General features: G+C 34.8%; 1 protein-coding gene across 1 annotated transcript in view; it reads left to right on the top strand.

The window, feature by feature from the left end:
• Positions 1-7,544, top strand: part of LOC109213983 (F-box/FBD/LRR-repeat protein At1g13570-like) — a 29,474-nt gene extending 21,930 nt beyond the window's left edge. Inside the window, exons 2-5 of the mRNA XM_019377835.1 lie at positions 6,004-6,020; positions 6,106-6,890; positions 6,964-7,119; positions 7,248-7,544. Of these exons, the coding sequence (XP_019233380.1) occupies positions 6,004-6,020; positions 6,106-6,890; positions 6,964-7,119; positions 7,248-7,544 (1,255 nt within the window). The remainder of the gene's footprint in view (positions 1-6,003; positions 6,021-6,105; positions 6,891-6,963; positions 7,120-7,247) is intronic.
• The last annotated feature ends 6,140 nt before the right edge of the window (positions 7,545-13,684 follow it).

Raw genomic sequence — 13,684 nt, 5'->3', positions numbered from 1 at the left:
AAATGCGACCCCGGGCCCGCTTGGTCAAAACCCGAGGTTCGAACCAATTCCATGTCACCCATTCCCCCACGAGCCCGAATATACAATTTGTTTTCAAATTCGACCCCAAAACGAGGTCTAAATCAAAGAAAATTGAAAAGCCCTAATTCTACCCTTTTCCCCCAATTTACGCCTTAAGTTACATGATTTAGGTCTAGGAATTTGATAAATGATGACAGAAAATGAAGAAAACGAGTTAGAAAATACTTACCAAGAAGCTTTGGTGAAGAATCGCTCTAAAAGTCACCTAGGGGCTGTGGAGAAGAAGAGCTCGTGTGAAATTTGGGAATAATCCCGTCACTGGTCTATTTTTGAGCTTTAAAAATCACTGGGCAAAAATGCCCTTCGCGTTCACGGGAAGGGGACCGCGTTCGCGAAGGGTAAACTGGGCAGGTCATCGCGAACGCGTGGAAGATAATGCGAACGCGTAGAAGGTAATGCTGGGGGGTCCAGGTTTGTTCTATGCGAACGCGTAAAAGGCCACGCGAACGTGATGGAGGAAGCAGCAAGTCTATGCATTCGCGAACATCTGACTGCGAACGCGAAGAGGAAGTCTGTGGGGTCCTGAACTTGACTTACGCGATCGCGATTATGGAGATGCGAACGCGTAGAAGGGGAACACCATGGGCAGTGCGAACACGAGCCTAAGGCCGCGATCGCGAAGAAGAAAAGGCCTGTGCAAAAATTGCAGAAAATCTGCTATATTTCTAAGTGCAAAACCACTCCGAACCACCTCCGAATCGCTCCCGAGCCCTCGGGGCTCCTAACCAAACACACACGCTAACTCAACAACATCCTACGAACTTAACCGAGCGATCAAATCGCTAAAATAACATCACAAACGAGGAATGAAACCTCAAAATCATCATTTTTCATTCTAACTTCATAAACTTCAAATTTTAGATATTTAGGTCCGAAACAAGTCAAATGACGTCCAATTTCAACCAAATTTCACAAAAAGTGCTTAACCATATATAAGACTTGTACAGGGCGTCGGAACCAAAATACGAGCCCGATACCACAGTCTTTTAATCAATTCTCATTTCCATTTTCCTTAATAATTTCAGAAAAACAATTTCACAGAAAAAATTTTTTCTCGGGCTCTAGACCTCGGAATTCGACTCCGGGCATATGCCCGAGTCCCATATTTTTCTACGGACCCTTCGGGACCATCAAATCACGGGTCCGGGTCCTTTTACCAAAAATATTGACCGAAGTCAACTTTAATCATTTTAAAGCCACATTTTAAAAATTTTCACAGAATTTAACATATAATCTTTCCGGCTACGCGCCCGGACTGCGCACGCAAATCGAGACAACTAAATGTGAGGTTTTCAAGGCCTCGAAAGCACGAAAAAAGAGAGAAATCCAGTGATGACCCTTTGGATCGTCACATTCACACCCCTTAATAAAAACGCAACAAAATTTACCACGTAAGTGGAGTTATTTTGGGACAAACTGGTGGACTTATGCTTTGATAAACTTGACTTTGTATTTGAATACTGAATTGCAATTCTACAACCTTTTTTAAGAAAAAAAAAACAATGACATAACATGGAACTTTAAACACAATAATGTTGAGTATTCTGATAGGAGTAATTGTTGGAATTTGGAGTTTGGACTTACAATAATTGGTTATAATTGAAAAAGAAAATGATATTGTATAACCGTTCTTAAAATAATAGCCGAAAAAATATTTTTTTTGTAGACACATACATTCTGATGTTATATACAAAATTATACTAATTTTATATACTTTTTGGTTACCGAATATAAATAATTTCTGATGTAGGCTAAAAGTAAAAAAAGCCCAAGAAGATAGTGAAATGGTCCAAGGGAATAAAATGAAGAGAAAGCTTGATCAATATTGGGGTATTATCACTTTTAGCCCGCGCCAGAAATTATTTACATTTGGTAGTCGAAAAAATGTATAAAATTTATATATATATATATATATATATATATATATATATATATATATATATATATATATATATATATATATAAATAATGGCAATGATGGTTTAAATATTTACACTTTTAGCTTGATCACGTTAATAATAGCAATGATGGTTTATATATTTATTTATATGAATAAACAATAAAATTTAATTAATGAGAGAAATTTTATATATAATACTACAACAATCATCTAAATGCGAAAAATATTGTTACATTAGCATAATACGTGAATTCAAAATGAAAGTATATCATCAGAACTTACATAAATGATCAATTTTAGTCGTGTTAAGTAGATATTTATGTATTGTAGTTTAAAGGTATCTAATGTGATGGTATCTTACTGAACACTTCTTTATAGACGGTGTTTGTATATGTTTCCTTCTAATGCTTTGGTTACTCTGCCATAACCTGAACTCTTGTTGTCGATATTGATATCTCTCTTGAAAGTACAACATATAGTTATTCGTGTAAGAAAACATATTGTGGTAAATATACTTCAATATTTAGGATGTTTGTCCTTGTGCTTTATTTATTATAACTACAAAACATAAACATACTGAAAATTATTTTCACACAAATTTAAAAAGATATACTTTAGTTTCGGTAGACGAAAGTTGAATTCGGGGGTAAACACATGCTTAGAAGCACATTGATCAGTATCATAAGTTCTGCATGTATTACGTTATTGTCAAAACTTTTATATACCATATGTGTACTATTACATAAGTTATTCAGCAGATCTAAGTTTTCAGTAGCATGACGGGCATAAACCTATATGCAATGGAAGATCAATTTAAACTTAGTCTATTATATATATGTTGACACTAACATACATAAGAAATAATAAACTTGACAACAAACATGTACAGTAGAAGGCCATTTGTTATTAAAGTATTTAAGTATTCTTCTTGGTAGTATTGTTGGTATCATCTTCCGTTGAGTCAAAACTGAAAAATATTTTGTTTTTACCATAAAACTTAGTAGTCAACCTTTTATTTAGTTGATCAACATATTCATTTCTGCTAGCTAAGGTAATTCTTTAATTCTATCATGTAATTTGCACAAATTACATTTTAATCTAATAATAAAAATATTTTCCTTATTAAATGTACTACTATTATTATTGGGGTTGATAACCAAGTGTTCTAGAAGAACCAAATCATCTTTTATTGGATGCTCTTCTTCGTTTCTGACACGAAGCAAGAAGTCACTGAATGTTGTATCTGCTCTTATTTTTATATTTCTTGTCATTTGAATATTTTTCATTTGAGGTCATAAGTATAATTTTGCAAGCTAGCTTTTACCATTTCTGCTTTGGTCAATTTTGGAACTAGTAATTGTACTTGACAGAAATCACCTCCTAAGCTATTACTTTTCTACCAAACGGTTCATCGATATCCAATATATCTCTAAAACTCTGGGGGATTGTTTCAATCGTTTGATGCGTAGCCAAAAGCGCTTCATCCCATATTATCACTTTTGCTTTCCTTATAAATTTAGCACTATTGATCTGATTCGATATATTTGTGATCGTTATTTCAGTTATTTGAAGAGGTATATCATATCTAAAGTGAATTGTACAACCTCATAATAAAATCGTTGCTGGTACACCACTTGTTCTTATTGCTAACAATATCATGCCTCTTGATCTGACATTTGCAAGTAATGCATGACATATGAATATTATTTTGATTCCGTCGGAGGCATCTACAAAGGATCATCCTGCTATACCAGAGTTAACTTTTTATAATATAGTCTTGAAAGCTTATTCTTGTTCAGGATTTAGTTTTGATTGTGTTTCCTCAAACACTTGTATGACCTTCTTAATATTATATTTTTTCAACTTGAAAAATAATTTTACTCATATGATGAATTTAAAAAATAATTTAATTGGATTCTCTTGCTAAATAATTAATTGAAAGATTTAATTATTTAGTTTTAACATAAAATATATAATTTATTTTCTGTTGATTTAGATTCTTAATATTATTTCATCTCATGTTTGAATATTTAACCGTGATTATAATTTTATCCACCATAGATTTTATTCAAAGAGCAAAAAGATCGATGACATTCCACTTTTAGATCTTTATGTTTGCAAAATCATTAGTGGTATTGGCTCTTACCAACATTTTTCTTTCTTTTCTCACACATTTATATTCTTAAAATTTTTCTTAGTTGTTCTTTAATAATTGGGTTACACGAAAAATTAATAATAATAAAATTATTTGAGTAGAAAAATAGTTCAAATATAAAAATATATTATCATGGTAATTTTTTTCTCAATTTCAACGCTTTATGTATTTCGTTTAGCATTACTTTTATTTTATTTTTGGTATTGAATATTATAAAGTGGTAATGTATTACCAATATGGAGGATGGTATGGAAGAACTGTTGCGCCGCGGGAAATCCTTCTCTATACAAGTTCTCGGACGAGGTTTTTGAACAGAACTTCGACAGGGGAGAGGTGTAAGCACCGCGAGGTCTTATGAAATTGATTTTATTAAACCTTCCTACATATTTTTATAAGAATTCAATAGACAAGATTATATTAATTTTAAAATCTTAAATATTAAAAAAAATTAACATAGAAGTTATTACAGTCCAAAAAAATAAGTTATTACAGTTATGTCCTTTTCCTATGAGTTCTTTTGTCAATATTATATTCGTGCTTTTATAATAATATAGACTCTCCTGTTTCTAAATGGATTTGGACAATATAATATGTTTTCAAATTAAATTAGTAATAGAAATTTTTTAAGAAGTATATCCTAAAAGTAATAGGATTACAAGGCTAATATCTATGCCGAAAATAATTATACTAATAAAATTCTTAAAGGTGTAGGATTTAATCCATTGGATACTATTTTGTGTAATGAATTGATTGGCTAGTGCTTGCCGCATTAGAGTTCAGCAAAAGAACAATAACTACCATTATCATGTCAGTTGAGATCAATTCTCACTTTTCTAATGTTCGAAGCTTGAGTAACTTTTTTTATTTTAAAGGCAACTTGAGTAGCTTAACAATCACAATAATTTGCCCACGTGGAAGCTCTCATGTAGGATTCCTAACGTGTAGCATTATGTACTAAAACTAATAGGATTACAAGGTTAATGTCTAGAATTTCGATTATGTCCTTTATTATGAGTTATTATACTTAATATTAAAAGGTTATTTTTGTAATCCAACATTTTATTTTTGCTTTTATAATATATAGATAGATAGATAGATACACACGCACACGCACACGCACACGCACAAATATATAAATTTTACATATTTTTTCGGCTATTATTTTTACAGCGGCTATCCAGTGTCATTTTTCCATCAATAATTATTGTGTGTGTGAATTAGCAAAATCCAATAAAAATTGGGAATAAGCAAAATCCAATAAAAATTGGGAGTAAATACTATGTATAAATAGAGGCTAATCCATCTTTCAACTTAATAAAAGTGCTAGTGTTGCTGCAACCAATGGAGTTGAACGGTATGTTTATTTTAATATATTGTATCTTAATATCTGTTATAGCTGTCAATAGTCTCCATATTTAATATCTTAATATAGGTATATTATATCTTAATATCCATTTATATCTTACAATTAGTATCATAGTCACCATAATTAGGGATTAAACGATTATTCTTGTCTTAGGTTTGAAAATACTGTTATGATGAAACTAATCTTATGATACTTGGCGGCTCTCTTTGATGAAACATTAAACTGAACGCTACGGCTACAGCCCTGTTTTATCTCCTGTGTTAATTTCGTTAACTATGAAATTAGAAATATAAATAGACAGCCTTGTTGGTATTTGTTCGACGGCGGCAGCGAATAGTAAAATTCCTGATTCCTTTGAGCAGAACGCAAGTTTGTCCGACGAATCCTTTGTTGGTGAATATATGAGAAGCAAACACACAAACAAAAATAATACTTACTATATAGTAAATAAATTGGAAAACCTTTTGGCTCTGTATTTTAAGACTCTAATTAACGTTGCAGAATCAGCATGACTCAAGGTATAAAACTCTCCCGCTTTTCTTTTCTTTTTTCCTCTGCTTTGGATTATAAGTTTAAGCCTAAGACTTCAACTTCTTCTAATAGATAGAGAAGACAGAATCAGCGCTCTACCAAGAAACATTATAGATGGTATTCTTGGGCTCCTGCCTGTAGAAGATGCGGCAAGAAGTAGTATTTTGTCCAAAGAATGGCGATATATTTGGGCCACGCTTCCTTATCTGGTGCTGGATAAGCTCTTTTGTAACAAATTAGCAGCAAGATCTCAGTACGTCTTCAAAGAAACTATAGATAAGATTCTCTTACAGCATCTTGGAGACGTTGTGAAATTTGATCTCGATGTCTCAGGAGTACAGTTGTCTTTGTGTCCCGATATTGATAGATGGATGCTCTATGTCACCAGAAACGGTGTCAAGAAGCTAACCCTTAACATGTCAAATAATAGTACTTATAAACTACCTTCTTATATATATAATTGTCCAACACTGACACATTTGAAACTCTTCAACTGTGTCTTCAAGCCACCAACTTCTTTTCTTGGCTTTCCGAAACTTGTAACACTTCATCTAGAACAAATAACCTTTGTGCCAACTGCAGAGTTTTGTGTTATCAACGCACCACTTCTTGTCCTTCTGGCCTTGATGTACTGTAACGGTACTAAATACTTGAACATTGGTTCATCGCGGTTGAATACCTTGGTTGTTTGTGAGAATCACTATAATGTTGAGCTAAGTTGCTTTATGAACTGCAAAAGTTTGACAGCTTTACACCTTGTGATACATAATTCGATATCCGCTGAAAGATCAAAATTTGAAAAGCTTCTTAGCTTACCTACACTTAAGGTGCTTAATTTGACTGCACCTTTCCTTGAGGTAAGAGTCTGAGGTATTGTTTTACCTAAGGTTCTTATCTATATTCATGTGATTCTTATTTTTGTATTTGAAGCTTTTGAGTGCAGGTGCAGTTCCACAAGGGCTTCCTTTTACACTCAACTGCTTGTCGAATCTAATGTTAGGTGTAAACTTCAGCCAAATGAGTCAGATCTCTTACAGCCTCGAGTTGATTAAGAGCTCCCCCAATTTGAGTAAACTTGAGATTTTGGTAAGAAATAGCAAATATATGTGGTCATACACTAGCTAGTAGACATATGCATGATCTGGCTCGTTTTTGCACTTGACATATTTAAATATGAGAATCTAAAATGATCTTGTATATCCTTGTACCATTAGGTCAGTGCTTCCAGTGATACTGTGGAAGCAGTTTCAGAATATCTAGACACACCAGACTGCTTGGATCAACCACTCAACAAGCTCAAATATGTGGTCATACATCTTTTTACGGGTTCAAATACTGAATTGTTTTTCGTAAAGCTATTGTTTGCTCGTTGTCCATCTTTGACAAGTATGAGCATTAAGCAGGTAAAACCCTCTGGTTCCAAGGAAGAAAGGAATATTGTAATAGAATTGGCGCGTTTCCGCAGAGCATCTCCCAAGGCAGAGCTATTGTATTTTCCATACTCGGATTAGGATTTTATGTCAGTCATCTGTGATTATTAGGAAGGCTTAATGCTACCTGTTGTTTTTTGTCTAAGAAGGAATAAAATGAGAAAATTTTGTAAACTTTTGGGGTTCCTTTAAATGATAAATATTTTCTTCAATATTAGTAGTTGTTTTGAAAGTTCAGTCTTTAATTGTGTGTGATAAGATTAGCAGTACTGACTTTGATAATATCTTTCATATGCATTTTTACCGAGTTTTTAGCCAAAGTTATCCCTTACCTTTGGGGTAGGCTCAATTTTGTCCTCCAAATATAACCTTGAGCACCATTCGTCGTCAAAGTTAACAAAATTTGAGCACATTTGGTCTCACTAACTAAGAATAACACATGATGCTTAAAAGAAGAGTAAATTAAACGCTCTTTCACCCCCCAAGTTGTGGATTTCCCTCCTCAATCAAGAACCCTTCTTCTCCAGTTCATTTATTCATCTTTGTTGCAGCAGTAAAATGTCCTGTTTTCCTTGATTTGATTTTTGATTTTCGGTTATAATTTTCATTTTTGTTCAACTGGGATTTTTTTTTTTTCTGAAAATATATAATAATATAATGGGTTCTCTTCTATCTTTCCATTGGTTGCTGCTCTCATCTTCCCTTTTTACATTTTCCTTCTAGAAAACTCACTGCCTTCAATATCTTTCCATATGTTAGCGCCAAAATCAGATCTTTGAGAGTTATGCTCACAAAATCATAGCGTGATTGGAATTTAACAACACGATGTGAATCAAACCAGTTTCTGAATACAGTAATAAATTTGTGTTTTTCTTATAACTTCTATAAGAAGATATCCTCACAAGATAGGGGTAAGGTCTGTTATGTTGAGGAAGAGGCAAACCCGAAGATAAAGAACACCAAATTTTAACGTGGAAAACCCTTCAAATCGAAGGTAAAAACCACGGGATCACAAAGATCCAAAAAGCTCCACTATAACAATAAGAGGATTACAAAAGTTCTCCAAATTGGCTACACAACAAAGGCCAAACACGGAGCAACAACTAATCAATTGAAGAAAGAGTATAATCCACAAAAACGAAGCTGCTGTTCGAGGCTCGAAATCAGATGCTACGAGCCTCCAAATCCAATCTTCACCGTTCAAATCAAAGAACGGGGTACCAGTACCCGTGAATCGTGGTACTGGTCCACGTGGAACTTAGTTCAAGGGGAAGATTATTGGGCGTGCGAACAAAGTCCCATATTGGTAGCTGAAAAGATTGAGAGTCGACATAATAAGGTATAGGGATCTCTTAATGGTGTGAGGCCTTTCGGGGAAAGCCGTGCGGGCTTGGCCCAAAGCGGACAATATCACACTATGTTAAGAGTATCTTTGGGCCGTTTTAGCCCAACAAGGTCTGCGTACACAATGCCCTCCCCAGACTAGGGGTGTGCATTCGAATCGGTTTATCGATAAATCGAATCGATTATTTGTTATCGAAATCGAAATCGAAAAAATCGAAACCTTATTGAAATATAACGATAAGCGTATGTACAAATCGATAATCGATAAGTAATTATCGATAAGGGTCAAAATCGAATCGATAAATCGAATGCACACCCCTAGACTGTAAACACTTGTTAAATGAGTAATTACCTATCTGTGTAGATTAATATAACATACAGAATGTATATATATTCCGCTACTATTTTGAAAGCGGCTATACAATATTATTTTCCCTAATCTATACCCTTTCCTTTACCCTAAGTCCCTTACCCTATTATTTCCTCTACCACATTTAAGGAATGATCATATTTTAAGATCAAGGGAATGAAGTTCAAATTAATGGAAAACAGAATTAGCCGTGATGATGTGTTTTGTTTTGTTTTGTTTTTTTTATACCGTTGGAGTGTTGGTGGCATACATTTGATCCCTTACTTTAGTTTTGTTGCATGTGCTTGTTGACACAATTTTTATATTATAAATGGTGTTCGTCTTATTAGCTTCTTTTTGTCAATATTAGTTAGGCGCGTTTATAGCGATATACTTTCCGTGGAATCCCGCAAATTTTCTTATTGGTGTAATCGATAACCAAATCGATAAGCCCCCGAAATCGATAAATCGAAATCGAAAAAATTGAAACCTTATTGAAACGATAACGATAAGCATATGTACAAATCGATAACCGATAAGTAATTATCGATAAGGGTCAAAATCGAATCGATAAATCGAATGCACACCCCTACCCTAGACCCCACGGTGGGATAATACGAGGTATGTTGTTGTTGTTGTTGTATAAGAAGATTCATCGAAGGCTAGTGCTATTAATTACTCCTAACAAGGAGGGTAACATTTTCGGAAACTGCTAGTGCAAATATCAAGAAGGCTAGGTAGTTTTTGAGTGAGAAGAGAAATCGTTGGTTTTCATTTTCTACGCTGCAAATTTAATGTCCCTGTTAGTTTTCTAAAAGAGGTGGGTATTCTCAGTTAGTGAGACTAAATGTGCTCAAATTTTGTAAACTTAGAGGACGAATGATGCTCATTGTTATATTTGGAGGACAAAGATGAGTCTACCCCCAAAGATAAGGGATAATTTTGGCTATAAACTCCATTTCTGCCTGTTTGGTTACGAGGGAAAAGGAATGGACAGCCAAGATTTGAAGTAGTTTTCGTATAATATACAAGTTTGTAAGTTTAATTCAAAGCAGTAAACTAGTTCATACAGAGGGAGAAAATGTTAGTATAGAGAATCAGTTAAATTCGTTGTTGCATACTCTTAATTAAACAAGAGGATTCCAGCCAATAAGCTAAGAACTGGGTAATACTCATCTGAATACTGTTTGTTTAAAGTTTCCGATCGATAATATATTCATTTCCTTCTGTTAAAAGTTAGAAGCATAAACTCGTTTTGAGAAATGTATTAAATTCAGACAGTACAATAGGTAACACTTGATGAATCAACTGAAGAATATAGCTTAATTGTTTCACACTAGAAAGGTCTTATGCCAAAGCCCTTCTGGCCTCTAAACAAATACATCATATAACCAAAAATGATGAATTACCATATAAGATAATTATGTACTAATGTACACAAACAATTGCAGAGATTTTTTCCCAACTAAACACTGAAAAAACTATCTTTGCTTTCACTCCTCGAACATTCTCCCTCAAAAGAAGAATCAAGAAAAAATTAAATTTGAAAAAGAAAAAAAGAATAAAAGGAGAAATCTGCTGATAATGACATCTTTAATGAGAAATTTAAATTGTTCTATTTTCAAAACTACAACCAATCCCAAAATGTTAATCATGGAGGAAATAAGGAAGACTCTAATTTGCGCTTAATTATGTAGTTTCAAATTCAGGTAATCATCAACTGACTTCTAGCATGTAATGAACTCAAATCCAGAATAACAGTAACTAAGCCTCTCCACTCTATTAGTAATATTGAACTGTGATTACAACTCAAATATCAAAATGCAACGACGTAGTAGTAGAATTAAAATAGAAAATATAGGAAGTAAAGTAACTAGGGATAGATAGAAGAAGGGGAAGGGAAGGTTAGACTCAGAGAGATGGAGACGAGGAGAAGCAGATACTTTTCTCAACAATATGCATAATCTCCAAAATAACTGACCACTATCCCTTTTTAACAAAACCTTCTTTGCACCAATACTCAACCTGGATCCCAAATCAACTTGGTCCTATTGCTTGTTTTCGGCCCAATAGTTCTTCTCAGCCCAATAGTTACATGTGTGATATTGGGGTGAGCCTGATTCATAACAATACTCCCGTCCTCAATGAGAACCTTGTCCTCAAGGTTCGAGTCAAGAATAATGTTAGAAGCATGTTCCCTACCCATTGCAACCAAACCAAACTGTGCGATGTTGCCAAAGAATTGCATGTGATCCAGTGTACTTCTTTCAACAACAACCAACATAGAAACAACAAGCAATATGTGCTTCTCATTATCAAACCCCTCATAGGCAAACAAGATCTTTTCCAACACAACTGGAGTGCAAACTTTAGCACCCATAAACTGTATAGCACATGTAAAAACAATGGTGTACTTGAAAGGAGAAAATATGACCCCAATAGCAACCAAGCCACATATATATGCCATGTCCTCCAAGAGAACAACTTCTCGCTTGTTACATACCTTGCGGATACATGCGTAATTATAGAGGCGAGCATAAGCACTTCCCTTGGCAGCAAGAAAGTTTGCTGTACAATTTGTATAAGGCTTTAATAAAGCAATGTACATTTGAAAGTTTTCAGGGGTTCCAGTTAACAACTAAACATTGAATCTCCATGCTTGACTTAATCTCTCTGCCATGTCAAGGTACTTGTCTCCTTCATAGTATCTTGTACTGAGATGCCCCTCACTGTATATAATTGTTAAAGCTAATTTAATTACTGGCATCACCAATAGTGATGTAAAATTCGTTAAAGGGATAAGCTCAAGATCTCTCCATTGCCTAGCTTTCTCAAGCTCAATAATGTCAGCACAATCTAGATCCATGTTTTCAAGTAGCACATTCCACTGCCGTTATCCGCATATGTCGCACTAGACTAACATGATTAAATGCTAAAGGGAACCTCGAGGGAACCACTAAAATGTTCATATTCATCAGTACGTACATGTTTCAGCCCAAGGCCACAAACTTGCGCACCCCACAATGTAACTATTAAAACATAAATTGAAGGAAAACTACTATCTGCAAACACAGTCACGTTAGCGCCATAGGGTAGAGGAATATCATGTATACCAGGATCAAACGGAAGAGTTAAAAAGGTGAAATAAATAATGAAACTTGCTAAGGAACAAGAATAAGGTTGCAGATTCATGCTCCCAGCATAATTGTTATTTGGCGGAAGGCTTACTAGAGTCTTTGCGAGTATATTGCGCACAAAATAAGCAGGAGAACTCAAAATCGTCATGTTGTGTTGCCTTCGCGCATCCATCAATTGGTTTCCCAGTTTCTGCTCCAAAATATCATGCATACACTTTGCTGACACGAGAAACTTCGAGATTCTCACCTTGTCATCATCAGAATGAAGTACTTTTACTGGAAGGTCATGCTCATACTCCATTAAAAAATTATCAATATGGCGAACCTCAATATTCTCAAGTACTCGGAAACATTCATTAAGATATATGGCATTGAAGGCCTCAACACCAAATTCAATTCCACATAACTGCTCCCTATCATACAACTTTGCAAATAAACAACCCCATCTTTTTGCTGTTGCTTCAAACAGAGTATGGGAACCTGATACAGAACTTAAAGGAACAGGAGGAAGAGATGCACAACCTGAAGTAATGTTAAATTCCTGCCCTGTGTCAAACCACTTGGCCATATAACTAGAAATTGGTATTCCAGTATCTCTTGCATCCTTGATATGCTCTGAATACAGATGACAATCCTTGTTTCGTTTAGCCACCAATAACAGTGAAACAGCTTCAGGCGGATCACGCTGACCACTAGCAAACCAATTGCAAGTGTGTAAGCTAAAGTCAAGGTACAGTGATACCATATTTTGATTAGCCCCGCAACTTTCTTCAAGGGAAGTAGACAAACATGGAACTGTGTGAAACCATAGGGTACCATCAAGTGAAAAGTCTATTGCAGCAAATCGCATACTCGCGTTCGACACCACAATTCCTTGGCTAGAAAAAGGAACCATAAAACCAGATATATACCGCTGAGGAGCTTTGTCAAACACCCGAGCTGCAGGAGTATCTTGTGAATTTTCCTCCTCCTCAGTATTAGAGTAGTTTGTATCATTTAACACCGCATTAGGTACCTTGGTTTTCAAGCTGCAATTTTCGCAGAAGCTATCATCGTTCAACTTGGCTAATGTAGTTGCAAAGTGGCTTCCCTCGTGGACAATAACATTACGATCATTAATATCGGAGCTCATTGCAGTGTGTGAAATTTTGCCGAACACCTGTGCTTCGATAATGGCAGAAGTGTCCTGTACCATATCTGCCACCTCTACTAATTTTACATGCCTAACTTGAGGTGCTTCTATGTCTTCAAGATATTGAATGTTAGTATTACTTCCAGTAATCAATGCCAAGGAATCTATATTTTCATACCTCTCTGGCAATTTATCAAGCACATGGTCTTCTTTTAAGTTTCCAGTTTCATCAGCAGATTCAAACACAGATGAAAAATGG

Source organism: Nicotiana attenuata, unplaced genomic scaffold (assembly GCF_001879085.1).
Source record: "Nicotiana attenuata strain UT unplaced genomic scaffold, NIATTr2, whole genome shotgun sequence".
NCBI classification, from domain to species: Eukaryota; Viridiplantae; Streptophyta; class Magnoliopsida; order Solanales; family Solanaceae; genus Nicotiana; species Nicotiana attenuata.
Note: the sequence above shows the minus strand (reverse complement) of the source record. Positions and strands in the feature narration are given on the sequence as shown.